This window comes from Ptychodera flava, chromosome 21 (assembly GCF_041260155.1).
Source record: "Ptychodera flava strain L36383 chromosome 21, AS_Pfla_20210202, whole genome shotgun sequence".
Classification (NCBI taxonomy): Eukaryota; Metazoa; Hemichordata; class Enteropneusta; family Ptychoderidae; genus Ptychodera; species Ptychodera flava.
This window is the reverse complement of record NC_091948.1, coordinates 26,508,089-26,535,026: the sequence shown is the minus strand read 5'-3', so window position 1 is coordinate 26,535,026 and position 26,938 is coordinate 26,508,089. Positions and strand designations below refer to the sequence as shown.

The window sequence follows — 26,938 nt, the reverse complement described above, 5'->3', positions numbered from 1 at the left end:
ATGCATCACTTCAACATAGCTGCAACTTATAAAGTTTACGATATTCATTTTTAACAAGCATGTTTCAACTTTCTTCAATCACCAACGTATCCTAGACACAGTATTTACATGGGTCGTAGGGGTCCTTGGCAACCTCTGAGCAGAGTTCCAACGACCACCCCTCTTTAAAGTATGAAAACTATTAGTATGAATTGTGCGACATGTTTAAATCAAAACAGGTAACACTTACCTGCACATCTTTCGAAGTAATCAGGACAACAGTCATCCATGAAGGGACAGTCATGCCTACAGCTACAGCCTGCTCCCATATTATACTCGTCGCAAAGCCCAACGCAGGATGAAACGTCTGCAGAAAACACGGGTAATTATTAGAAATTGAATCCCAGAACAGTAGTGTCATCGCTGAATGCAAAATGTAAAAATGGACAAAAGCAGCTTGGACATATGGCTATACCTACAAGCTATTTGATCACAGCTTGAAGGTGATGTCACAATTTTGTCAAAGCTGCTGTATAAACTGTTTGGATATTATACATAATATCCTATACACAGAGTCAAAATTTTGGGCTAGGGTTGGAACATTTGATTTGAGGGGGGAGGTGAAAATGGGTATTGCAAGAATTATTTTGAAGGTCACCTTTACACAATTTTATTTTTGCGCAGTAGAGTCAATGAATTTTTTTCAACAACAAACAAAAACATTCACATGTAGCTGTAACTATTGCTGATTTTTTAGTATTAAAATGTAACACGATTGGAACCAATTTGGGATAATTGGATGGTGAAGTAATGCTCGTTTAATTTGCAAATACAAGCTCATCAGCTTTTCTTTTTAAGTTATACACTTGTTTTGTGAGTGATTTGTAATATTGCAACATTCATCTGTACAGCATCTAACACTTTCGAGAAATTCGGAAAATACGAAGATCCAATTATCCCAAATTAGTTCCAATCGTGTTACAGTGCACCAACAACTAATTCTTGCTCTAGTCTTCAGAGTTTATTGAAATACCTAGTATTCAGCTTGTGAACACAACAAGTATACATGTAAAGTACATTAGTATTGTGTACAAATGAATCTCAGCCCGAACTAAAATTTAATCTTGCATAATAATAACGCAGTGTATACATGTAATAACTGTAATTCTTGGTGTGTAACCATTGAGAGTAAAACAACAAACTGTAGTGAAACTGGGCCAAAGTACTGAAAATAATCAGTGAACATTATTACAGCAACTTGCCTTTAACATTAATTCAATTATGTCAATAGATGTATATCTTTGCACGTCACATGCACATAAATGGCTTTATTTCAAAGTTACACAACCCTCAAGGATATATTCAGAGATACATTCAGTTAAGTCAATGTCCCTGCTCGATGTACAGCTTTCAAACTTCAATACATGGGGATGACAAGTCTTTTCAGTGCTGCAAGCCACTGCCTTCTCTCGTATTTTCCATCAATCCATCACGACATACTATGGTATAGCATATATATTTGGAAATGACTAGGACTGGTGTATAGTGTGTTAGTGCATCATACAGGCCTTTAGAAAACAGATCCTGACACTTTTTTATTATTTAATATAATCCTTTCAGCGGTCAAAACTTCTCCTTGGATGGCGTATATTACAGTAAATAAATTGACCAGGCTTGAGTAGACGTGTGTACAAGCAAGCACTTCATATAGCGATTGTAACACGGTCATCCCCCAACCCGAACATGCTACACAAATGACCTGATGATATCAGAAGATGATGACCGTGGTCTATTAATTGCAGTGTATTTGAAAAAGTGTAAGTTCAATCACTTAGAATAAACAAAGCACTGGTACACCTGTAGTAGTTTCGACAAACGTCGAGCGATCTTACCTTCCTGGCTTATAACAGCTTTAAAGCCCCTGGAATTGAGGGCGCTGTCAGAGAAAAACCTCAGCCAAACAGCTCCTTCATCCGATGTGAAATCTGGTGGAGGTCTTGTTCCGCCATATGCCCATATTTCACTTGATTGTTGGCTTGGCAGAAATCCATGCCCGGCGAAGACGAGATCACAGCAAGCCTCAGTCCGGAAGTCCTCAAAGACGACCTCTATTGGCCCAAGTGAATTACTCGTAATAATCCATTCACATCTGGCATTGTTGGGGTAATTGTTCGGATAGTTGGGAGAGGTTACCACAACACTGCCCATCGGTGCTATCTCAATTTGCTCATAACAATCACCTGACACAAAACATAGACATATAGTGACTCTAGTGATGTTTACTTAAGGTAAAATGCACCCCGGGTACAGATGTTTTCAAACTTTTCCAATTCTTTTCTGATCTACCACTTGTGGGAGCTCATTTTGAAGCTATCGACGGTAAAAATATTTTACCGTCGTAGTTGTTCGAAAATCGAAAATTTTTTTTTTTCTCCATGGAGTCAACACTGGGATGGCGGCCATTTTGAATTTTGAATATTTGGTAAATCTTGGTTAATTTGTTTCTCTAGCACCAAAATTTGCACCGTGACCCCGATTATTGTTCTTGATTTTGAAAGAGAACGATTGAAAGATTCCTCGAGGAACTTTCGAGGCACATACTTCATAAATACGTTTTTTTGTTCGGATTTTTGAATATACTATGGAGCCAAAATTTAATTGTCCTCTGACAGGAGATGACGGCTATTTACCTGCACACATCTGAAAATAGTCACCACAGCAGTTATCGCGGAAAATACAGTCATCCTGACAGCTGCATTGATGTATGTCATTGTACTCGCCACAGTGCTCATCACATAATCCATATCCTGAACAAAAAGAAGCGATTTTGAAAGTCAGGTGTTTATAGCAAAGTCTGCATCGTCAGAACATAAAATCCAAGAATTTGGGTTTTCGCCACAATGTATAGGTTAACCTTTCGCCGCTTTGCAGCGGAGATAATCTGAAAAAAATCTAAATGTAATGCCATTGAAACAATATCGTTAGCAAAATAATCTGCAAAGCGAAAAATGTTCCGTAAGTTGTAAAGGAGCAGAGCGGAAATGCTCCTGATTTTTAAGTAAACACTATTGGAACTAATTTGGGATAATTGGATCTTCATATTTTTCCAAATTTCTCAAAAAAGTAGGGTGCCATATAGCTGAATGTTGCAATATCACAAATTACTCAAAAGTAGATGAGCTGACATTTACAGATTAAACCGACAATATTTCACCATCCAATTATCCCAAATTAGTTCCAATCGTGTTAGTAACACACATCTTGAAAGACCATCATGGCGTAGATTTACATTTGAGTAAGGGGTGTTGTCTTAATGTCCGTCCCCAGGGTGGATAGGTGTTTTGTTGTTTTGCTAATAAAGATATATTCTACCAACCTTTGGTGTTTTGGTCTTAAACTTAGCACTGCCCTTGACAATCTTTTTGACAAAGTCAACTTGTCAAATTTGACAAAGTCAACAACGAACGCGCCAGTAAGGTATAACTGAAGATGCGCGTTCGTTGTTGACTTTGTCAAATTTAATCCGGTGATAATCTGTGACAGCGTCCACAGCTTAGTAATTTACCCTTGCTTACTTTGGCCAATTAGGCACTCAAACTCATCAGATAATAGATACAGCATGTTGATAAAACGTTAACGCAAGATTGTCAAGGGCAGTGCTAAGTTTAAGACCAAACACCAAAGGTTGGTAGAATATATCTTTATTAGCAAAACAACAAAACACCTATCCACCCCTGGGGACGGACATTTAGACAACACCCTGTGATTTGAGTAAGGTATTTTGAATTTGTCGAACTTGTCCGGACAACTGGGTAAGTATTTTGTCCTTCGCTTCAACTCTTGTGACCTTCTGTATCACTCGTATTTCCCGACAATGTCTGTGGCTGGGAGTTATTTCACGTGGAGAAACAACATTGAGTATTATAATAAAAAATGCCAAGCCTCAGTTATAGTCTTTGAAGTGCGGGCTATAATATCGCTTCGACATATCATTCAACTTGGAACTGTCTGTTGAAACACTTACCGATATCTGTGACGATAGCATGGAAGCCCATAAAAGTGTTGAAACACTTACCGATATCTGTGACGATAGCATGGAAGCCTTTGAAAGTGTTACTCCCATCGCTGAAAAATCTCATCCATACCACTCCCTCCTCCGAAATGAAGTCACTTGGTCTCACAAAGCCTGAGTGGGCCCATATGACACTTGTTTCGTTGCCAGCAATGTACCCATTGCCAGCAAAGTACACGTCACAGCAAGACTCCGTGAGGAAGTCTCGGAATTCGACCAATAGATAGGTCGGTCTTTCAGAGTCGACTATCCACTCGCAACGAGCAAAGTTCGGGTAGTCCAAGGGATAATTAGGAGACGTAATGGAGACACTTCCTTCGATTGGAATTGTTTGATAAGAAGTGCAGTTTCCTGAAAAGAGCGACAACATTCCAAGCTTTTAATTAGTAAATGACGGCTATACATATTCAGCATAATTTGTAAAAATTTGGATTAAAACATCGCACACTATAGCAGTTATGGGTGCATTATATTGTAAACGAAATCTAACGGAGGAATTGGGAATGAACATGAAGTCTCGACCGAAAACAGAAAACCCATGTCTTTAAAGACAACTTATATCACCTGATATATTTCCCGGCCCCCTCTTTATCGGTACATCGAAATTGCACAAATTCCAATGATTGTCACCTGCGGCATTCGGTTCCTATTAACTAACATCAACGAACGGGTGATATACTATTACAACACTTTAATGGCATCATGTTTTTTTTCTGATTATCAAGAATTCTTACTAGGAATGCCCCTTTTTGTGTTAAAGTTGGGCAGCTCTTCATGAGCTATAGAAGATAAGCTTATGTCGTTTCTGTCCACAGCGTATATAGCGTCACAGATCGGATTGAACAAGTTAAAGCAATGGATACATTATAGATGCAGAGTGTTCGCAAGATTAATACTTAGTATTTCAACATACCACAGAGAGGAGAAAATAAAACGTAATGATAAAAATATTATCAAAAGCTACCGCTTTTGTCCCAGTGGAGATCGACAAATATGTCCGTATTGTTTGGAGTATTACCTGCGCAAGTTTCAAAGTAGTCATGGCAACAGTCTCCATCCAAGAAACAAGTGTGAAGACAACTACATCCATACCTTGAATGGTACGAGTTACAGTGTCCTTCACAAGTTCCGATTCCTTATAAGAGAAAGATAAGAAACAATTAAACCAGCTCGTCAACTGTTATATATACGCATGCTTCAGACGGACTGGACAATCTGAACATAAGCGTAATGCCCACTACGTGAGACCTGCTTTGGTCCTGCAATGCGTAAACTTTAGGTAATTATTTTCGTAGGGCAATATATAATAAATTGCAGTGATGCTATGCTTTTTAATATGAGATTTTTTTAAATATTTCAGCTCGGAAGAGGAAAAAGATGTAAGTATTATTTGCGAATTGAGATCAAATTCAGTCATGTAACCAAGACGACTGCTTAAAGACCTTCTCTAACATTGTTCTCGGGAAAGATTTGGCAAATTTGAATATTGGTGTGGAGGAAGGAGCTGTGCACTGATGCAATTGCATGGGCCTATACACAACTCTGTTTGCAGAGGTTAGGTGAAGTTCCTATATGTGTCATTATAGCGATGTTCAAAGTTTCCTAGGAATAGGACAAAATTACAGACGTCTCAGTGTTCGATACAAATGTGTACAACGATGTAACTTAAAACTCAACGTTGGTGACAGACATTTTTATTTAACAATCGTTTACCTATATCTGTAAGAGTGATTTGAAAGCCCTTGAAGTTGACACGACTGTCTGACGCAAATCTCATCCAAACGGTGTCCCCAGTAGACGTGAAGTCGTCTGGTTTTGCAAAGCCGCTGTACAGCCAGATGACGCTCGTGTTTTCTGAGGGTGTGTCGCCATTGCCGGCAAAGAAGAAATCACAGCAAGGTTCGGTGTTGAAATCGTCAAAGTACACGTCGATGCTAGTCCCCACCTGAGTGCTGACGATCCATTGACACCTCGCGTCATCCGGGTAATTTTGTGGATAATTTGGAGATGTGATCGTTAAATTGCCGTTGATCGGTAAGATGAGAGATTCAGTGCAGTTGCCTGGAAGAGAATTATGGATCACTGGTGACAAATTCTTGTCAATTTTCTCATTTTTATAATCAATTCACGACATAACATAGTCGCATCTTCGTTACAGGAACTAAGAAGAAGCCAAGGAGATTAGATACTGAATTATTGCTGGGACATTCAAAAAGATATTTCAAATGCTGTTGGAAATTAATACTTCATTGTTTTATTCAAGCTGTGGAGTTACTTTGGTTATATATAATGTTGCTAAATTAACTGTAATTCATGATTTCAAGTGTTTTGTTCTATTTCGAAGTATCTCTTCTCAACCTGTCAACACAGCCTGTACGTGTATCATGTCCCAAAGTTGTTGATGACTCCTGAACTTAAGTCCAGGCAAATTTGTCATTTGTCATTTGTCGACAGCTATTTTGCGTACTGTGAACAATCAAATGTGTCGGTGAGATTATCACGTTTTGCTTCAAAGTGCTGTGTGTATCAAAAGTTACTGCCATCTTGCCGTTATTTAAAGTTGTACCTTCATAACCATCATAAAAATCAGTGTGTCATTTTTCAACCATAAGATTTTGTGAAAATAGTCGCTGAAAGCGGACAACAAACTGAAATGGCATGTTTTATTTCGCATTTCAGCTTGCCTGAAACAAGGCTTCCATGCTACGTACCCCATACTTTTTGGAGTTAAGTTATGGAGCCTGTAGTTATACAATATATGTAGACGCTCTGTTGCGTTTGCTAGTCGATGCTCTTTCACAAAAAGAAATTTAAAAGTAAGTACCTGCACACAAGCTAAAGTAATCGCTGCAACAGGTGTCCTTCAATGCACAATCTCTCTCACAGCTACAGTCATATACTGTATTATAGCCTCCACAAATGCTATCACATGACCCATGACCTGAAAAGGAAAGCAAATCCATTTCACGTTGATGTCATTATATTTTATCTTTCCCAAACTACAGGTGCCCACCTTCAATGAAGCAGAAATTTTAATACGTCCTGTTTTTTAGGCTTCAAGTTGACGAATTGGATGTTTAGAGTTTGGAAAAACAGGGGTATAGTAGGCCGCAGTGTTGTCCTTAGAAGCCGGGTGCCGGGTAAATAACCCGGCTGTTTTGCATTTTTTCCCGGCTACTTTTAACGTAAGTAGATTATTTTTATAGACCTGTAATTTCGGGATTGCACTGCCAGCTGTTAGACGGCACACGTACGATTAGCAGTTTCGCGACCCCTTTCCCCGCATGGAACTGCACAAACATAAAACAGTTTCTAAATACCCGTTTGTGGCTTTTTGAGTCCGATCTTTTATTTGTTAAATAGTGTGATTGGCTGATGGACGCGTCTATGGTGTTGTCTTTGTAACGAGCAGTGTAATTGGTTTGATTAGTATGAAGTCATCTTAGGTCATTTTTAACGATAGCGTAAAATGAAAGTGGCGTCGGCCACCGGCACCTTGCCGATGGAATATTTTTTCCCGAAGAAAGCCCGTTCGAAAGCTATACTTGATTCCAACAATACATTTAGTTTATGTATAAAAAACTTCAATTTCGCTAAATTTGTGAGAGAAAAAAGCGCCGAAAAGATGTGATTTTGATCGACTATTCGAAGTTCATGACGCAGCTAGTTTTCCTCCGCCGCGCTGGCTGCCAACGGTCAGTACGAGTATGATCTTCTCAACAAATCAAGTTATTCTCAGAGCAATAGCGACGCATTTTCTAGATTTAAAAACAATGAGCTAGAACTGAATTTTTTAGAACCAACTGTTTATTTGAATGGGTATTTTTTCATTGATTATTTTTACGTACTAGAATCCACGGTCACAGGCATGTGTGTTGCCGACCGTTGCCGACCGGCGCATCATCGTCACGCCTCACGGCTTCACTGTGGCGCTGATCCCCTGGGTTCAATTTCACTGCGCCTCTCCATGTTCTCCATGTTGGGTTGCCCGATAGTGTATTTTGATGGACTCTCTGAATCATTTTTTCACGGACTTGTGGAGCAAATTTGAAGAAAATAGAGTTGTTTCCTTCCGACGCCATGCTGCATATCTGCTTTGATCAAATTAGGGGACAGCTTCGCCGCTCGCGCCGCATGCAGGTTCGAGGTCTGGCATGCGAGACTAAGTCGCGGAGAGTGCTTTCGCAACTATTATTGTTTGCGTATTATAACTCATAATAAAAAAAAATGCGTCGAGACTCAATCCAATGCGTAATATTATTACACATTGGATCGACTCTCTACGCATTTTTCATTGTTATGAGTTTTCGATATACGCATTTTTTTTTGCGTAAATGCGAACATGTTACAGTGAATTATCTTACCGATGTTTTTTTAAACAACAGCGAATGTGTTTTTATTAGAATACTGTCGGTATTTTGAATTTTCAAACCTCATTTTGGGAAATGAGCAATGAAATGAGCAGACTGCAGGAGATTTAAGATTAAATGTTAAATCTTCAATGCAAATAAAACCATAAGTGTGTCATAAATAATACAAATAAAACAAAATCATGTTTGTTTGTTTTGTTGTATGTGAGCCACGTCTAAGACACACAACAAAAGTACTGTTTCAGTCTCAGCTAAATGTCACCTCAGATGCCACCAGAGAACACCATTTCCACTCCAAAATTTCGTTTTTCGCCTTGCGAGAGGGGGGACACCCCCTCTCGCGCTCTCCCCCCTCGTCGCTACGCTCACTCGCCCTCGGTAGCTTCGCTCCGTCGCAGTCCACCCGGCTACTTTCTTGAATTGCCCGGCTACTTTTAGATATAAGGACAACACTGTAGGCCTAGAGTTATATGTGCAATTTTTGTCTGGATATACAAACGTTCGACAAGTGCACAGGTACGAAAGGTAAGCTTTGTTGGGACTGAGTGACAGAGAGACAGGTATCATCAGAAGGGAGGTCATTGACAGATAGGAACGGACAGACTGAAACAGACAGCAAGACTAGCAGATATGTAAAATTGTAAATGGGTAATCCTTAAATGCGAATAACATGCGCAGACAGACAGAGAGGCAGAGAAGACGGACACACAGACCCAGGCAAACATAGTTACGATGCAACAGAGCAGAAACAAGATAGATAGGCAAAGGCAACTATTACAAAACATGTGCAAAAAGACAGAAAGAAAGGCAGACAGAGACGGGCGGGCAGGTAGTAATCATGTCCACGAACTTGCCATACAATAGCAAGATTGGGAAAGAGATAATTTGAACAGCTGAAGCCTAAAAGTTTGGTTATCGGAAACTAACCAGTATCATGCAGTCTTGTCAGAAATCCCTTGGATGTAACACTACTGTCACTGGTGAAGACAATCCACACAGATCCACCAATGGAATCGAAGTTCCGTGGAAGGAACCTTCCTGAATGCTGCCAGACCTCACTGTAGTTATAATGTGGGTATAGTCCCTGGCCGGCCGAGTAGAAGTCACAACACTCCTCTGTGTTAAAATCCAAGTGTTGCACGTAGATCCTTGCTCCTTTGGCCGTCGTGACGAGCCACTCACAGGCTGTGTCATCCGGGTAATCTTGGGGATAATTGGGGGATGTCACATCGAGAAAGCCATCCTCGGGTATCACTAGAAACTCGGAACAATTGACTGAGAAAAAAAACAATAAACAAATTATACCGCATAGAATCAGATATCATATACTGTTTACAAAGGTATTGAACATCTTCTTACATTTATCCTGTGTTGGTAAATGGCAATTAATTTTATGATGTTGATATTAATCTGGAGGGTTCTACGTTCGTACACTTTGAGTTCGAGGAATGAATATGTCATAAAAAGCACTGAATGGCAGATATTTTCCGCAAATAAGTCTGTAAAATCCTTTAAGCCCCCCTCGAACATAGTCAACAGTGCAATCCTCCCTGTGATTGAATAATACATAGAAAAATTGACTCTACTATTCAATGTGCGGAGCGGTAAATGACTCGTCCGGTCGCAAGATGAAAATGAGTATGAAATGTATCTCAGAGAAAATTTCAGTAGAGCTGATCTGCTTACAATCATTCTGGTAGTCTGATCGGTATATGGAGAAAGGATCATATAATTGGTCAATTGCAATCGTTGTAAGCGAGAGGATACTAATTAAAATGATTTTCAAAAAACAACAGCGACATTCCGGTGATGTTATTACTCAGCGACAACATATTTTACATGATGGACCGTCCAAATATTCCAATTTCCAAACCGAAAACTTTAGTCACAATGATACACAAGCAACGATATCATAGTAACTGTGAAATATGAAATATCTAGTAAAAAAATAAGAGAAAATACAGTAAATTACAATTTTTTGGGTTTGTTTACACATTATACGCATATCTCTGTCACGATATCATTATTGTACCGCCGCTCGTCTCTTCACCAACATTTTCTTTTCTCATCGTATTCGTCTTTTTTTCTGTCTGAACAATCTTCTATAATCAATTTTATTTTCACGAAGTTATTTCCTTCTTATTCCTTAACGTAATTTTTAACGGGATTAACAAGTGAAAGTTTTTTTATATTTTAGGGAAAATGTGTAAAAAACATCCCCCAGGAATGTGACAAAATGATGGAGGACGGATGAAGATATGCACGTATTAGTTCTTTAATAAAACAATTACATGTAATTGTCTAAACATTCAGGCTATTTTCAACGATGACAACAAAACACATATAAACAACCCCTAACGTGGTTTCACTTACATTGAATTCCTGTAGGTTTTACCATTGTCGTCGTGGGTATGAATGGTGCCTCTGTTGTTGCTGTTCAAGCAAAAAGAATTTTATCTCAAGACGAAACTAGTGACAATACTTGAAAAGTCGATCGCAATCGGCATGCAGTTCAACAACGTTTGAAACTGGACATGAACGTTGAGGGCGTCATAAATAAAATGCCACGGTGTGCTCATGAGTAATGGTCAATTTGTCGTTTATCACCGGTAGACTCGGAAGTTTAAAGATGAAAATAAAGACATTGATCCCATGTACGGAAATTCATGTACTCATAAACATAAATTAAACCCACGAAACAGTAAAGATAAACAGAGAGAACAAAATATCAGTTCAATAATGGGTAAATAAACTGAATATGCAAACAAATGCGGAAATCAGAAATCAAACAAGTAAATAAAACAACAAACAAAATCAATTTCTGCCATAAAAATTAGAATTAAAAATGGAGATTACATACTCTAAAATGACAAAGTTGCAGCAAAGTTGAAAGTCACTATAATTAGACTTTGATACTCACGCTCCGGCGCGCATTCATCGAAAAAATCTGGGCAGCAGTCGTCATAGAGTGTACAAAGTGGATCACAGAAACAAACTTGTCCTGGAAAGGTCAGGCCACAAACTCCTGCACAAGAACCTGTTTAGGAATATTTAAAGATTACGGTGTTTATTTCTACGAAATTTACACTATTGAAATGACAACGGTGCAGCAAAGGAGTACTCCATTTTGCGGTTATGGACAAGGTAAGTAACAAATCTTGTTGTGTTTTTCAGCTATGTTGAGTTCACCACAAGTGTCGACGTCATCAAACTGCGGTTTCGCTGTGCTTCATCATTTTGGGTACATTTCTTATCCTTGACTACTAAAGTGACAAATATGAAAATAATACATTACCTGGTGGACCGGTGGTCTTTGTTGGTTCTGATAAAATATTAACAAAGAAAGAACGATTAATTTCAAATCAAAGATAGATATTCGAACGTATGCAGTGGAATGGACAATATATCACAACAACGCGCCATTACGATCGGACGCAAACTGTGGCGTAGCGGTAATATAATACTAAAATCGACCACTCGATCAATTCAAAAGCTTAATGCTGAAACAAAAGGGCGGTAATTTGCTGATACTACAGCGAGATTCTGTGGAATGTTCATCACAAAATGTGTCGAATTAATTTATGAGCTTATGATTTTGGAAATTTGTCCATGACATAGCATAAGATCGGAAACAGTGATCGTGTGACACTGTTCCTTTCATTTGCACTGTGAAAAGACGTGCAATATTACACGAACTGAGTATATGTGATTATTTACGGTAGTGGAAAAGGCAAGGGCACGATTGATAAAACTTTAAACAAATACACAGAATTTATTCTTTTCAGGTTGATATGAGTGCCTTCAGTAGATGTAGAGATAAGATAAAATATTGCGGTTGAGGTATTAGATAGGTAGTCCTTGATAGCTTTGTCCATCGCAAAACCTGAAGAAAATCGTTTTCTCAAAACTCATTAATTTTCCTGTGGTATTCAATGAAAAAAACTTCAAAACTATGAACCGTTAAACAAAGTCACGCTTAATACTAAACAGCAGAAAAGGTGCATGATATGAAAGAGTTAAAACTGCTCATGAAAAATTAGCCTTAATTCTTGCAGAATTTCAAGATATATTGTTCGTGGAAAACTACTTGATTAAGACAAACAAGAGCAACTTCGTTTTGTGTTGTGAATGGTCAGTATATAGAAAGAACGTATCGTGTGGGTTCGAGGAAATGATCACAACTCAAGTATTAAAACTGCTATGTTTACATCCCGAAGAATTGGTACCAATAATGGCCTTTTCCGCTACCTTAAAGTGATTTTAACTGAAGCTTGAAGATATGCGGTTATGCACATATGGAGTGTATGATAAATGAAATGATGAACCAATCAAGGATATCACAACATAGCTGTTGACACATTACAGTAATGTGCTACTTCGGTGCACAGATGTGCCGACAAAGTCGCCCGCAGAGACCTGATCGAATGCGTACTTTCACCGATAACATTCCGAAAAAATTAAATCACTCCTTTGAGAAGACACTGGGGAAACAAAATATTATTAGGTATTGCTCTTATTGAAATAGAATTCTTATATGATCTAATTGCGTGAATAACACAATGTTTAACCACCCAATCGCATTGAGAGTCTGTGCATAATGAAATCTCGTTGTAACCTATGAAATGAGTAGAAGGTTGTACCTTACCCTGAGTGTACCAATACGGAGTTGTCCAAGAATAACCTGAAATTTGAAGAAATTCCAACAGTAAGTTGTTTTTCACCAATCTCCTCGGTAATAGGTAATTGCTCTTTTATTAGCAAATCAATCTTTTCATGCATTGATGATTTATCTGCACTATAACATGTACTGTCTCTTTTAGCATTTTTTGGTTTGTTCATGGTCCTCATAACGAGCACTGTGTTGCCCCTGAGTTACGACACTATAGATGTGCTGAACTTGGCAAACTCTACCTAGAAATATCAGAAATATTTAAACCGTACAGTTAAAAGTGGTGTTACGGATATCGATGTTGTCTGAATTGTTTTAATGTAGGAAATTATATGAAACGATTTGGGGAGTTTCGAATTTTAAATATGGTGAATCTTATCCATAACTTGCTTATTGTACAAAACATTGCTGATGTAAGGTTTTGTCAATCAGTTTTGTTAAAATAGTCCACTGTCCCATAGAGGATTTTTTTTATCTGAGGCAGACCAAAATGGTGTGAGTAACACTTCCACCCTGAGAATTTCACTGCAACAAGGTTGCCAAACGCAAGGTTTAATCACGTCACTATCTTAGACCCGTCGTCGAGGGCGCAAAATGACCTGTTGGAATTGTCGCAGGCCTTGAATTGTCGGAGTATCATGTGGAATGAGTAACGCTAACAAACACAAAGGGGAGAGCGAGGAAGCCCGTAAAGTAATCGTATTGACAGTCGCTTGTAGAAAATTTGACTGCATAAAGCTCCTTGATACAACGTATCTAAAGATTGTAGTTTTTTTACCATTTCATGCGCGTTTAATTAGGTTAGGGAGCATTCGTTATTTACGGGGAGGGGGGGGTTGGTGGAAATCAGGGGGGTTGACTTTTATAAAACCGCTTTTTAGGGGGGGGGTCAAATTTTACAATAAATGATTGAAGGGGGTAAAATTTTACAAAGGTTTGTATTGAGTTATGGAAAACAAAATTGACATTGGAATTTCACCGAAATGTTGCTTGTGTAACCGATGTTTCGAGACGGCAGAATAATAACCGACCGAAGCTCAGCCAAATTTATTTCTCTAGCAGGGCCAACAAGTCTGAGACTGGCGTTAACCTCTCTAGAGCAGCAACAGAGCATGTAGCCCTGAGTACAGGTCTGTGTGTTCCTGGCGTATACGGCCTCCACCACGGCCCTGCAACGAGGTCTCTGCAGCGAGATTCAAAATGGGGATCTCCATGGGTAAACAACTTGTCGAGTATGTTATGTTTCAGAAAATGAGCGGTTTTGGACGTTAGGAGAAGTCAATCGCATCTTTTCTGGGATTGGTTAGGAGGTAAAGGTAGGCAGGGAAAGGATTGCCCCAATAGAGCAGAATTTCGGCCAAAAGCCCCTTTATTCTTCATTGCGGTCCAGATCCAGGCCGCAGAGACCTCAAGTCTGTTCAAAGACCATTGCAGGGCTTTGGTAGAGGCCATATAATGCTTGGAACACACGTGCACACACCTGTACGCAGGGCTACACAGCATGGGGCATGAAATGAGGAACCAACACACAGTCATATAATGTAACAAACAACTTCTGTATACTATATTGTGTCAAATATCGGGGTCTACATATGAAATAGTAAAACCGTACTTCAAAACTATAAATATTACTCCATGGTAACAGTAACCTTACTGATCGACCTCCCGACGGCAGGAGTCGAACACACTTTCAGAACAAACTCTGTTCAAACCCTTTCTAAATGCTTGACAATTTCTATGGAAAACTTAACGTTACCGCAGAGGTACCTCAGACTTGACCACGCGGCTGGGAAACACAAATAGTTCACTCGCGACTTTAACTAATGTTCGATTATGAGCACAATTGTAAGTCCCGTGTAATGTCTACACAGGAATGTCGGCGACAACACACGCAATTCACTGCTAAGCAGCGTCCAGTTCAGCTACCACGGGAGCAGCCATCTTAGATCTTTTGTTTACTTCCGGTCGGACATGCCGAACTAATCTGAAGTCTTCCTCTGCAAACTCCGCGCATCGACAAAAGTTCAGTGGAACGATCATAAATAATGTTCTCATGACAATCTCAGACATCTGACTGAACTCATAAACGGAATAAAGTTCACAGTTAACACACAATTTGCTGCAGAAAGATCAGCTTTCAACTTGTGGTGATATTATCATCTTAGCGTGCAGTGCGTATATTGCAAATATACGGCACGGCTTTCACTTGTGTGAGCAATGTTCGTTCCATCGACTAAAGTAGAGGATGGCGTAGGGTTTAAATAAACAGTCCGGTCCGCATAAAATTCGATCTCTGCAACTCACCGGTTTCTTTACATATCTGCTGACTTGAGTAAGACTCAAAATAGAGAAATATCTGACTTAAAAAGCACACGCTGACACTCAACCTTCCAGTGCCAGTGCAGCATGCAACGTAAAACACTCTCTGGAAAGTTCCGGTCTTGGACTCTCTAGGTATACAGTGATAACACACAAGAACTCCCAGGCAAAATAGAAAATACACAGGCCTCCATACACAATCTATGAGAAGCTATGAATAATGTCTTTTAAATACAAAACTAGCTAAATCTGTGTATTATCTACTCTTGATTATTGATATTAATGTACTTGATAAGACTAGGGTAGTTACCAGTGCATGTGTGAGCAAGAAATTTGATTTTGGAATTTCACCGAATTGTTAATCACTATCTTGTCAGAGGAAACTATGAATAATTTTTTCCATTACAAAACTAGTTAAATATGTGTATTTATGTACGCTTGATTACTGATATTAATTTACTTGATTAGACTAGGGTGGTAACAAGTGGATGTTTGTGCAAGAAATTTGATTTTGGAATGTCACCGAAATGTTGATTCACTATCTTGTCTATATGGTAACTATGATTAATTTTTTCCAATATAAAACTGGGTAAATCTGTGTATTTATGTACTCTTGATTATTGATATTAGTGTACTTGATTAGACTAGAGCGATTACAAGTTCATGTGTGTGCAAAAAATTTGATTTTGGCATTTCACCAAAAATGTTGATTCTCTAGTATGTGAGGAAACTTTTTCAGCCCGGGGCCACAGGGTGCGAAGGGATAATGAATCAAATCTGATGAAATTTTTTTTCATGGGGGGGGGTCACATTTTACAATTGATGAATTGAGGGGGGGGGTCAAATTTTAGAAATTTGATTTGGAGGGGGGGGGTCGCTTTCTACAATTGATGAATTGAGGGGGGTCAAATTTTAGAAATTTGATTTGGAGGGGGGGGGTCGCTTTTTACGTTTCATTTGTCGCTCAAATTCCACCGGCCCCCCTCCCGTAAATAACGAATGCTCCCTTATATCAAAAGTTGTTGCATTTCTTCTAATCACCGCATCCCTTTCATTATACGTGTACTCAACACTTGTCATAAAAAGTCAGAATGGTTTCGTGATGCAAATTTTATATTGCAAGAGTTTGATTTCTTGTTTATTTTTCGGGTTCAACCTCCTCTATATAAAATCCACGTACGATCAATACAGAGCGTGTCGTGCAAATTTATAAATTGTAAACCGACCATTTCTATTTAATGTGTCTAAAAATTGCAGTATGATACTTCTCACTATTATTTCAAAAACATGACTGTTTGTTTGACACCCTCTGCGTGCTTGAGCTGTAACTGCCCCGGTCAGATTTCTCGACAATGACCAAAATGGCAGGCTGTAACGGTAATAATTGTCGTTAACAATCAGCATCATAACCTTCAATATGACAGAGTTACTGTAAATGACATGGCGTAAATTGTAGCATCTGTCTGTGCTCACACAATCATACAAGATATCACAAGACCTCACCCGATATACCAGGGCAATAAAAGTCTAATCTTTGGAAAGGGGAATCCCCTTCATGCGTCCCTTTTTAGACTGAAATTAATTATTGTCATCGAGCTACTTGGATATTTATCTCCTCATTCTAGTTTTTCAAATGACTGATTCCAGTTTTCATCAGTTGTCATAGATTATTCACGCAACTGAAATTTAGGCCGACTGCGACTTTTGGTCTTTGAGTTTGCTTCAAGGTCATGGGCTATGGCTTTACAAATCTGCTAGTATTTTGAGGTTCTTGTGTCCTTTTTGGCTCGTATCGCCATGTGAATGACGTGATTCTACGAAGTCGGAATTAAGTCAAAAATCTTATCATGTTAACACAGACAAAGGTAACCACTCCGAATATAAGAAGTATGCGCCTCGAAAGTGAAAGAATTGAACTTGTGCTTCAACTTTCCTAAAATAATTTCAACCACACTCTTATCAGACCAAGAATAAACATCTGGGGTCACCATGAAAAGTATGGTACTACAGGAAGGCATTACCTGACAGTCACCGATATTTGAAATTGAAAATGCCTGCCATCCCTGTGTTAACGCTATATAAAAACCTTCAATTTTCAATTTTGGAAAAACTAAAACTGTTAAAATTTTCGATATTCAACAAGCTGTAAAATGAGACCCTAAAGTGGTAGATAAGAGAAATATTAAAAAATTGAGTCCGAATGTCTGTCCATTGTTATTCAACTATTTGTACTGTAAACCTTAGATATGTGTACTCTTGATTAGAAAGAGTGGTTTAAAGTTTTCTTGTGCGTAATACGAGTAAAAATTTAAACTTTTGATCTTTCATCGTCGAAATCATTAGCTCACCGTAGGAAGCACTTAAGCCCCAACTGCACATACAATTTGGCTATATATTTCTCATTAGCAGGTATTTCTCGTGTGAATGCATCAAATAATCCTGTTATACGCGTGTTCTAGACCTGGTGATTTTCCTTGTGAAACTTTCCTTATTCAGTTTGTTTTCTTACGTTTTGGACTTGACATTTGGCATCACAGGGAAGGAACTAACTCTAAGCAGACATTAATAGTGATGCATAGCTTCATGCAGCCCCAATGCGAATTCATTGAGTCGGACATTTTTATCTTTCATTTCCGACGGTAAAAAATAATTTTGTATCATTTGTCTTTTTTCGTGTTCAAAAATGGAAGTAGCTAAGGCATACCGGCCGTACAACTTTTATTAGTTTCATGGTGAATAGATATCTTGACCAATATCACAGTGTGCAGACAACGTTAACTTCCTTTGTTTGAGTTTTAAAAAGTTACGTTCCGATCATATTTGTGCCTCAATGGATTATGAAAACTTGACTATTATCAACTCTTTCTTTTAAAAATTAAAAAACGGATTTTTTTTGGAAATCTTTGGAATCTTACATGATCATTTTATTGGTAAAAACAAATATCATAGTCCACAATAGTCGTTTCAGGCAATAATTACTCACACAGGTGTACTTCCTTCGCCGACGATGACATTCACAGAAGTGTGAAAAATGTGTAGATTTCAGATCGGAAATTATTCTACCACGTGGTTTTATCAACAAATGAAGAATATAATCATACTGCAGATTTGAAACTTTTCGGGACGAGAAATTCAGTCAAGAGCGAGCACCTAACAACGGTTCATCTTCGCGTATTCCTCTTTTATTTTACGTGTATGAATAGATAAATCTCCATTTTTTTATTCCACGAATTAACAAATTGGCAGTATCAATTTGATTTTTCTACACAGTCTTGTACATTTTGTCCAACTACCAGTGTACATAACTAATTTGAAAGTTTTACTGCTCTCAAACCTTTTAAATGTATTCCAGTGGCGTAAACTGGCTGTGGAGACAAGCTATGTTTGTGAGGCTTGAACGAAGACTGATTTCCTTTCTCGATGAGGGAGACTTCCCTGTTTTGTCGAGATTTTCGAAGCGCACATTTTGAACACATGTTCCTGAGGAAAATATTGCACAATGCCAATGCATGCGACGTTTTTCGACATGATCTGTACCAGCAATTTTAGGAGACAACAGCCCCCATTATTATGATAAATATTCAGTTTGATGACGTCAATCGCTTAGATGATTTCCGGATCTTATCTCTAAATTTTTTTCAATCTGACCTAGCAATCAATTAGTTATGATATACACATGTCTTGGGTAATAATGTCTCACGCCATTAATACTCAAAGCTCTGAAGGTGAATATGTCACGCAGTTGATCCCAAGTGGAGAGTGGAGTAGGATCCAGCTTCAGCCCACATATTTTTATAGTACTTTAAATTTATGTGGACTGAGTGTCACCAATATCTGTGACATGTTAATAAAATGTATCTAATAAAATTGTTTTGCCATGATTTCTATAACCTCATTTCGACATCAGGAGTAACACGTGTCGACGCACGCATCGGTGAAAGAGCTGCAATGTTTGTAAAGCTGCGAAGTTTTAGGAAGCCCATCTGCTGACGATGAAAAATCAACATTTATCGACCGAGCTTTTGCAAACAGTGCCGTCATTACGATAATTTATGGCTCTCTTTGTGTTTTTAGAACAGGCAGTGTCATGTTCACAAACTATATTGAGCGTAAATTTAAATCCGTCTGTTCTCACGCGGTTGAAAATGTAGTCCACAAAATTTTAAAGTTACTGTAATTGATACCTTCTTTGAAGGCCTTAAATGCTAATTTGAACGAAAAGTTTTGCCACATTGCCTTATTGTGATACACTTTAAGTGAACAGCAGCATTAAAAAGTCAGTGTGAGTGAAAAAGCAAAGTCCCTCCAATTTTATCTCAATACTACCATTCCTCATGAAACTCCTCTTCAAAAGTCAATCCCGTCATTATTTTTCAGGGATCTGTCGTTAGTCTTTTGAAAACTGACCTAAATTTTCATGTTCAACGACATCGCTAAAGCTCCATAAGCTGTAACTGTCAGAGTAATTTCCATTATTCTTACTTCTGTTCGTGAATAGTTTATGCATAGACAATACTACTGTCTTTGGTTTATATTAACCTAAATCATGTCTAAATGCCAAACGTTCCATATCTTCTCAATACAGCCAGTATGTATAGTAGATATACGATGGTTTCAATCGGGCTCGAACCCACAAGGTACCCAATCACCTAGCGCAGAGGCCACAGACAAGACCGCTCGGCTAAATCCCCAATCTCAAAAAAGATCGGTTCAATAACCGAGCTAAGGATGTTACAATTCTGACTGCGCCCTCTCCACTCGCCGTAGAGCTGTTGTTTTTATTGTCACCAATATGGAGTGCAGCTCGTACAATACGTTGTGTTGGCGAGGTCACTACTTTGTAATTAACATGTTGTACACAACTAAATGATGAAGAAATGATAAAAAATTACAGCCATCTTTCCTTGAAACTCGAACCCGTAAGTTTTATCTAACTTTGATGTTTGTACATTATCCCACGTAAGTTATTCCATTTAAATTACAACCATAAAAAGGAATGTATATAATGGATCATTTCCAGATTTTACAATGTGATTTCTTTCCTCAGTTTACTGCAGGATATTTTCGAACACCATTTTATGTGGAATATATTTTTCGAGGAGGAACGATATAAAAACTCACTGATGACAACTCACTGAAAGTGCAAGAACTGAATTGTTTGCCAGTATTGACAGTGTGTGAGAAATCCCATCTTAGCTCATTGGGGTGTGGGATTCAATTAATCAAGTGCACAATAGAGCTCCTGTGAAAATCATGCTACGGTATTTAAGCAAAGGTTATCACGACCCGAGTAGGTCTCGAGAAAGCGGGACACTTTGTAGTGTATTATCACCAGCGATACATAAACAAGGTACTTAGCCCAGAAACCTATATACAGGCACTTCGTATTATCATTTTGAAATCTCGAATTCGCGTGTAATCCAATAATTCTTAATAACTAGATGGCAAGACCGTAGCTCTGGTAATAACAGAAAAGGACGAAATAGAGCAACAGCGTGCCTCGTTACGGTATACTTTTGAGGGGTCGAAATTAACTTTTTCCCTGGTAGTCACTTGGGCTACCCATTTCCTGAAGTTGGTAGCCCAATGACAATGGCTGGTAGCCCATGCATATATTAGTTTAGGGAATTTTTTCATTATCAAAGAAGAAAAAGCTATTTTCCAAGATTCTGCCATGAAGTGAATTTGTTAGTCATTTGATGTAAATACTTGCACACCTATATTACCCAAAAGAAACTGGTATAATTGACGACAGTGACACTAAAAAGTTTGGTGACCTATCATTGTATTGACAACCCGTTTCATTCTCAGAGTTGCATGCCAATTTTGATAATCGTCATGGCAATGACCACCACCTTCTCAGCAGGGCTAAAAACAGACCATGGGCTTTCTATAATATGGAAGGGTTTGTGATTGATACATTTTGATCAAAATGCAATGAGAATACGTTTTCATTGGCCATCATTTTCTGTGCCTGTCATCCAAGTACATCAGTTGAGATATTGAAACTTTGTTGCAAAGTTCCATCGCAAGGTCGTCTTTGTAATTTGCAAAACAAAGTCATAGTCTGGCCTTACTGTGTCCAGCTGGGTTTGACTGCATTTAGCTCGTCCAAAAGTGAAAGACCGGACATGGCACGCCAAGTACTGACTGAATTTCATATCCCAGGCTTTGGTAGTCCATGTGGGCTACCATTTCATGGACTTTGGTAGCCCCAGGGAAAAGTTGGTAGTCTGTGGACGCGGGACTACCGCTAATTTCGAGCCCTGCTTTTGAGTAAAGAGCCGAATTAAAAAGTAAAAAAACTCAACGCCTTTAATTTACCGAAATACCAGCACTTCTCTTTAAAACTTAATCCGACAATATTTATCAGGGATTTGTCCTAGTAAGTCTTTTGACAACTGAAATCGAATTGTTATGTTCAACGACATTGTTAAAGCTCCATTAGATGTAACTCCTAGAGTTATTTACATGATCATTGCTTCTCTTTGTAAATACTAGTAGTACCTTAATCTAGATCAACCGAAATCATGTTGAATTGCCAATTTTCAACTTGTCAATACAATCCGTATATGTAGTGTCCATCAAATTATTATTTTTAACACCAACTACTAGTCCTGATCGTTTCCATTGTCAACAATAACAATGCATCGTGTACATAATATGTTTGCGAGGCTCTTGCTTTGTATTGTATAAAGCAATTACATGTTGTACACAACAAAATCATGAAAAAATCACAAGGAAGCACTTATCTTCCCTTGAAACTCCAACTCGTAAGTTTTATCGAACACTGATCTTTCTACAAACCTTATAAGTTTGAATTACTTCCAAAATAAAGAATGAAAATAATGGATTTCCAGATTTTATCTTGTCTTGATAGCAATATGTTTTCTTTTAAAAAACAGTGCAAAGCGGTATTATTTTCTATTTTGAAGCAGTGAAATGTTTTTTAAAAAAGATTCCGTGGGGAAGATGAAGTGAAACAGATGAATCTTCGGCACAACGAACGCGCCCCTGCTTCCATATACTTACATTTGTGTTTATCGTTTTAAACTGAATAATATTCAGTTATACTATTGATAAATACAGTCAGCGATGGCAGCTATTATAGTCCAATAAAAGTATATGAATATGAGTAGTTGAATGATATGATATCGCGCCATAAAGGGCACGATTATAAAAGTAGATCGAACTCAAGATGGCTGGAGCCTGGTGACGATATACATTTTAACATTGCCTGCTTTCGCTGGAGGGGCGGCTTCACAGCTTTTTTTACAGACGCGTCGGAAAGACAACGTAAGAAACAGCAAAATGGGGTCTCAACATCGAGAGAAACACAACTCTTCCATGACAAGAAACATTTTTTCCACGAAACTGGTACACTGGCAGTGTGAGAACGCCAGAGCGGTATCGATTCTCTGTTTGAATGTATTTTTGTTTAACGAAAGCTCATTGGTCACGCGTGCGTCTTATTTGACGAATGTGAGTTCGCGTACTGAAAAACCAGAACTATAGCGTGAGCAGAAGACACACTTCAGCCACTTTTTACGTAGATCTTTTCCGAGAGCGAATTTTACGCTGGCTTCGTGATAGACTTGATGTTCAATACTGTCATTCCTGTCGTTTTGTAATGTTGCCTTCGTTTTTATCGATTGCCGTGTGATTTTGAAATATTTAAGTTGATAAAAAGAATTCAAGATTGCGCAGAACAAAGCGAAAGTATGTCTGCTGATCAATCGCAGACGACGGCAGACGTTGCTCTGCTGATAAAATTCAGGCTTCTGAAATAAATATTGTCGTTTGTATTACCACTGTGGATTTGAACAGTTGTTCATGCACGGCTGTAAATGTCAGTACTTTAAGTTTTTATAACGGTGTTCTGTTCACCTGATATCAAAGTAAAATTCTCTAGTCGATGCGACCGTGTGAGTCGGATGCGTGAGGAACTTCATACTTCAGTGGGCGAAGTTGATAAAATCTAATACAAGTACTTACCACTCGGCCATATTGAGACGAAAAATATAAGGCTAATCAGATGAATCACTTTTCGAGCTTTCATTTTATCGACGCTTGTAGTCTTTTCTATGTTGAAACTATAATTGACACCGTTGAAGAAACGCCTGTTTATATGTCTGTGTAGGTCTGTACGTGTTTATCTGTAATGAGTTTTTAGGGTTATCGCTCGTCATGGCAACGTATCTCTCGGCAGATGCTTCGTTCTCATATGCCTATCTTCATTCTACGAAATGAACGGATGATTTAGAATTCCTCTGACGCGTTGTTTGCATTATACATCAACGATGTCATGATAATATTGACACTGCGAGAAACATCGAACTAAAATCGCTCCCTGAATACCGTTTTATGTAGCCTCTGATATATTTTGCACACGAGATACCGCTGAAAGGACACCGCCGCTGCACAACTACCAGTCAACTCAGGTCAAAGGTCAAATAGGCAGAAAATGTGTTTGGGTCAACAGTTTGTTCTCAACGATCTTAACGAACTACAAAATTATCAGAAAAAACGTACAATAAATCAGTCAGTTGCTTCAAGTGTTTCAAGCTTTCTGATTCAAAATTTTGCGAATAAATATAAAGTTTAGCATTTTGAAAGTCATCGAGGTGAAGCAAATTGCGTCCCGGCATTCATACCAATTGTTAGCATATGTAACAGAATTTTGGTCACTGACGTAAGGTGTGGTATTTACGAAAGTTACCAGGATAATAAGAGTGAATTTATTTTACTGGAAAAAGAAACCGCCTCTTTACTTGTTTTGAAAATGTCAAAAAGTTAATTTCTCAGTGCATTTTTGCCAATGGGTAATGGATATGGTATATTAACGCTGCCAGTACATACCAGTACTCTCAACGTTTGACACCGTTCGTCAGGCCAAAAAAAATTAAATTGCGCTGTTTCGATAACATTGTATTCAAAAATAGGGTAGGTAGGTCAAAATATTTTTATTTTTAAATATGCATTTTCAGAGTTTCAGGGCGGTCAAATACTGGCCACAACATTTCCTAAAATGTATCATACATATAAAAAGCAAAAAAACCCCATAAAGACATCTTCGTTCAAGCAAAAATTAAATGCCAAGTAACGAACGCGTGATTTTACGGGTTTTTCTGTCTTTTTTACTACTTCCGTGTTTACGTAGCTCTAAAAAGTTTAGGGTCGGCAGGTAAAAAATAGGGTAGATCGGGTTATCGGAACAGCACAATTTTTTTTGTTCGGCCTCATCGTTCTGTACACATCCAAAGTATCATGAGTGGCGTGGCAACAGTAAACAAGCACAACAATCTGGGTCACATTTATCATACTATCTTGATTAGTACACGTGATTCTCAGACAACTGAGTAGACTCAAAATTCAATGTACAGAAAAAGTGTCCTGAAAACTCTATTCTGTGCACCCTCAGGATCAATGGGCTTCTTTAAAAATGAAGTTTGTAACTGAGCAAACACTGGAAAAAAAGTGAAAGAGAAGCAAGACGTTTGCGTCCTTTATTGCGATTGCAATGTAAATTAAACCAGAGGGGGCAGTAAAATAAACGTTTATAGTGTTTCTCTAACCAAAAAACTTACAGTATGATTTATATTTAATTATAGAGGGCATATTCGCTCCCGCTACTCAATATGGCGTAATTAAGATGAAAGACGCATAGCGATTGTTAAAAATATTGCTAGAACGCATTTTCAACCATAAATTTCACCTAACCCCAATGAAACAAGAGGCCAAAGTGAAAAAGACTAATAACAAAATTTCAAAACATCAACATCAATATATCAGATTTCACACAATTTTTTTTAAAATTTCAAATGTGAAACAAATCATCACGTTTCTCAATAGTGATAGACAGTATCCAATTCCATGGGGTAGTTGTGTGAACATTTTGCAAGTGCTTCACCATATCAGAGCTCTGAATGTTTGTCGTGTACACTCACATGTTGGTGTTTTCAATAGCAATATGTACATCGAACCCAACGAATAGAAGAAGAAAAGAAAATGAACGCTGGGCCAGGCATTTTGCTTTTTTTATTCTTTCGCAAGCTTTTCAGAATTTGCTTTAGTTATACGCAGTTGCCGTAGTTTAGAAAATTACAGTATTCTTATTTATTGTACAGTTATGTTCGGGTCAACAATTTTAAGCAATGACCTCGGGGTCAAATTTGAAGCCAATCAGATGTAGTGATGGCGACGTTTCCAGCTTTTCTTGATTTTTTGCCCTCCTCATTAGCTTCTGCTAGTCGCTTCACTACACATCTAAACTACTGCCATTGAGGACCGCCTTCAAATCTCACTCTTAGCGGCAGCCATCATGTTGCCTTTTTATATACAATACATGTACTACAATCCATAGTGAGAGGTGGTCTAAACCTCTTTCCGATAGGTCGGCTGTTCTCGGGAGATTTGAACGGGATCTTCTATGGCAGTTGTTCAGATGTGGTGAGACGACTAGCTGCTGACAAGAACATCAAACGACAAGCGAAGGTGTAAACGTCGCCATTTTTAGATCTGATTTTAATCGTGTCAGATTGGTGTGGAGCAAACGTTTTGTGCACCATTACTTCTGCGGAATATCCTATCGCCGTTGGTGGCGCCGTCTATATAGATGAAGAAACGACCGGTGCCATGAGCATCTAAAGCAATAGTTATGCTAATACGACACAGAAAGATCTGGTTGATATTTGGCAATAATCACTTAATCATTAACTGTCATAAGTTTTAAAGATTCCGCTTTCTGAATATTTAGAAACTTCCCCTTCAGATATCATTTTTACGCTACGTATTTCAGATGAACAAAAGAATTAGTCCAAAATTTCTTGAAAGTGCTCCTACTTTGAACAGATTGAAAAACACACAGCGAATTGACAAGCTGATAAAATATATCAAGTGATAAGTAGAGAGGCTTATTTGTCGGGTGGGATACTGACGTCACCGCGATAATAACGGCCGTGCGAGGTCAGATTCTAGAAAAATCGTCCTTATAAATGAACCGTACAAATAAACACAACGGATCAAGTTTTAAGAAATAACTCCGTTCTGTAAGCATCCTAAATAACATACTTCTCCATGTTGTCATTTAATCCTGTCTCATTCAATTATCGTTTTATAGAAGCAACACTCACATTGATGATTTATTTCGTGTCAAGGCAGCGTGACCTGCGTCAATCTTAGCACAATTCACTGCGCCAGAATCGCAATTGCAAAGGTTAGATACACAAAAGATTAACGGCCCGGGGTAGAAAGATGTAACTTCACGGTAACATTTCCATTGTTTTCTTTCCAGAACACGATAACAATTCCTTTTTTACTCCTAAAGTATGCTGAAATACCAAGTATTTTCCACTCTTTTATACAATATGCGACGTCATTGCCCACAAATGCACTCTATAAAAAAGTTGTCAAATAAAGTTGTCAACTGTAATGGAACATCTCGCCTAAAGCGACATGATACAGGTTATAGAATAGGAAACTTCATTTAACTTACAAAACAAGAATAGAGGAAAATGCATCAAAGTAAAA

At 38.3% G+C, this 26,938-nt stretch overlaps 1 protein-coding gene across 1 annotated transcript in view; it reads right to left on the bottom strand.

Annotated features, from left to right (window-relative positions):
• The window catches only part of LOC139121861 (CUB and sushi domain-containing protein 1-like), a 31,410-nt gene extending 7,662 nt beyond the window's left edge, over positions 1-23,748 (bottom strand). The window contains exons 1-13 of the mRNA XM_070687118.1: positions 23,405-23,748; positions 13,067-13,102; positions 11,717-11,743; positions 11,342-11,458; positions 10,795-10,854; positions 9,349-9,696; positions 6,876-6,992; positions 5,765-6,112; positions 5,070-5,186; positions 4,055-4,402; positions 2,670-2,786; positions 1,872-2,219; positions 230-346 (exon numbers count right to left, since the gene is read on the bottom strand). Coding sequence (XP_070543219.1) covers positions 230-346; positions 1,872-2,219; positions 2,670-2,786; positions 4,055-4,402; positions 5,070-5,186; positions 5,765-6,112; positions 6,876-6,992; positions 9,349-9,696; positions 10,795-10,854; positions 11,342-11,458; positions 11,717-11,743; positions 13,067-13,102; positions 23,405-23,468 — 2,164 coding nt within the window. The 5' untranslated portion in view covers positions 23,469-23,748. The remainder of the gene's footprint in view (positions 1-229; positions 347-1,871; positions 2,220-2,669; positions 2,787-4,054; positions 4,403-5,069; positions 5,187-5,764; positions 6,113-6,875; positions 6,993-9,348; positions 9,697-10,794; positions 10,855-11,341; positions 11,459-11,716; positions 11,744-13,066; positions 13,103-23,404) is intronic.
• Between the last annotated feature and the right edge of the window lie 3,190 nt (positions 23,749-26,938).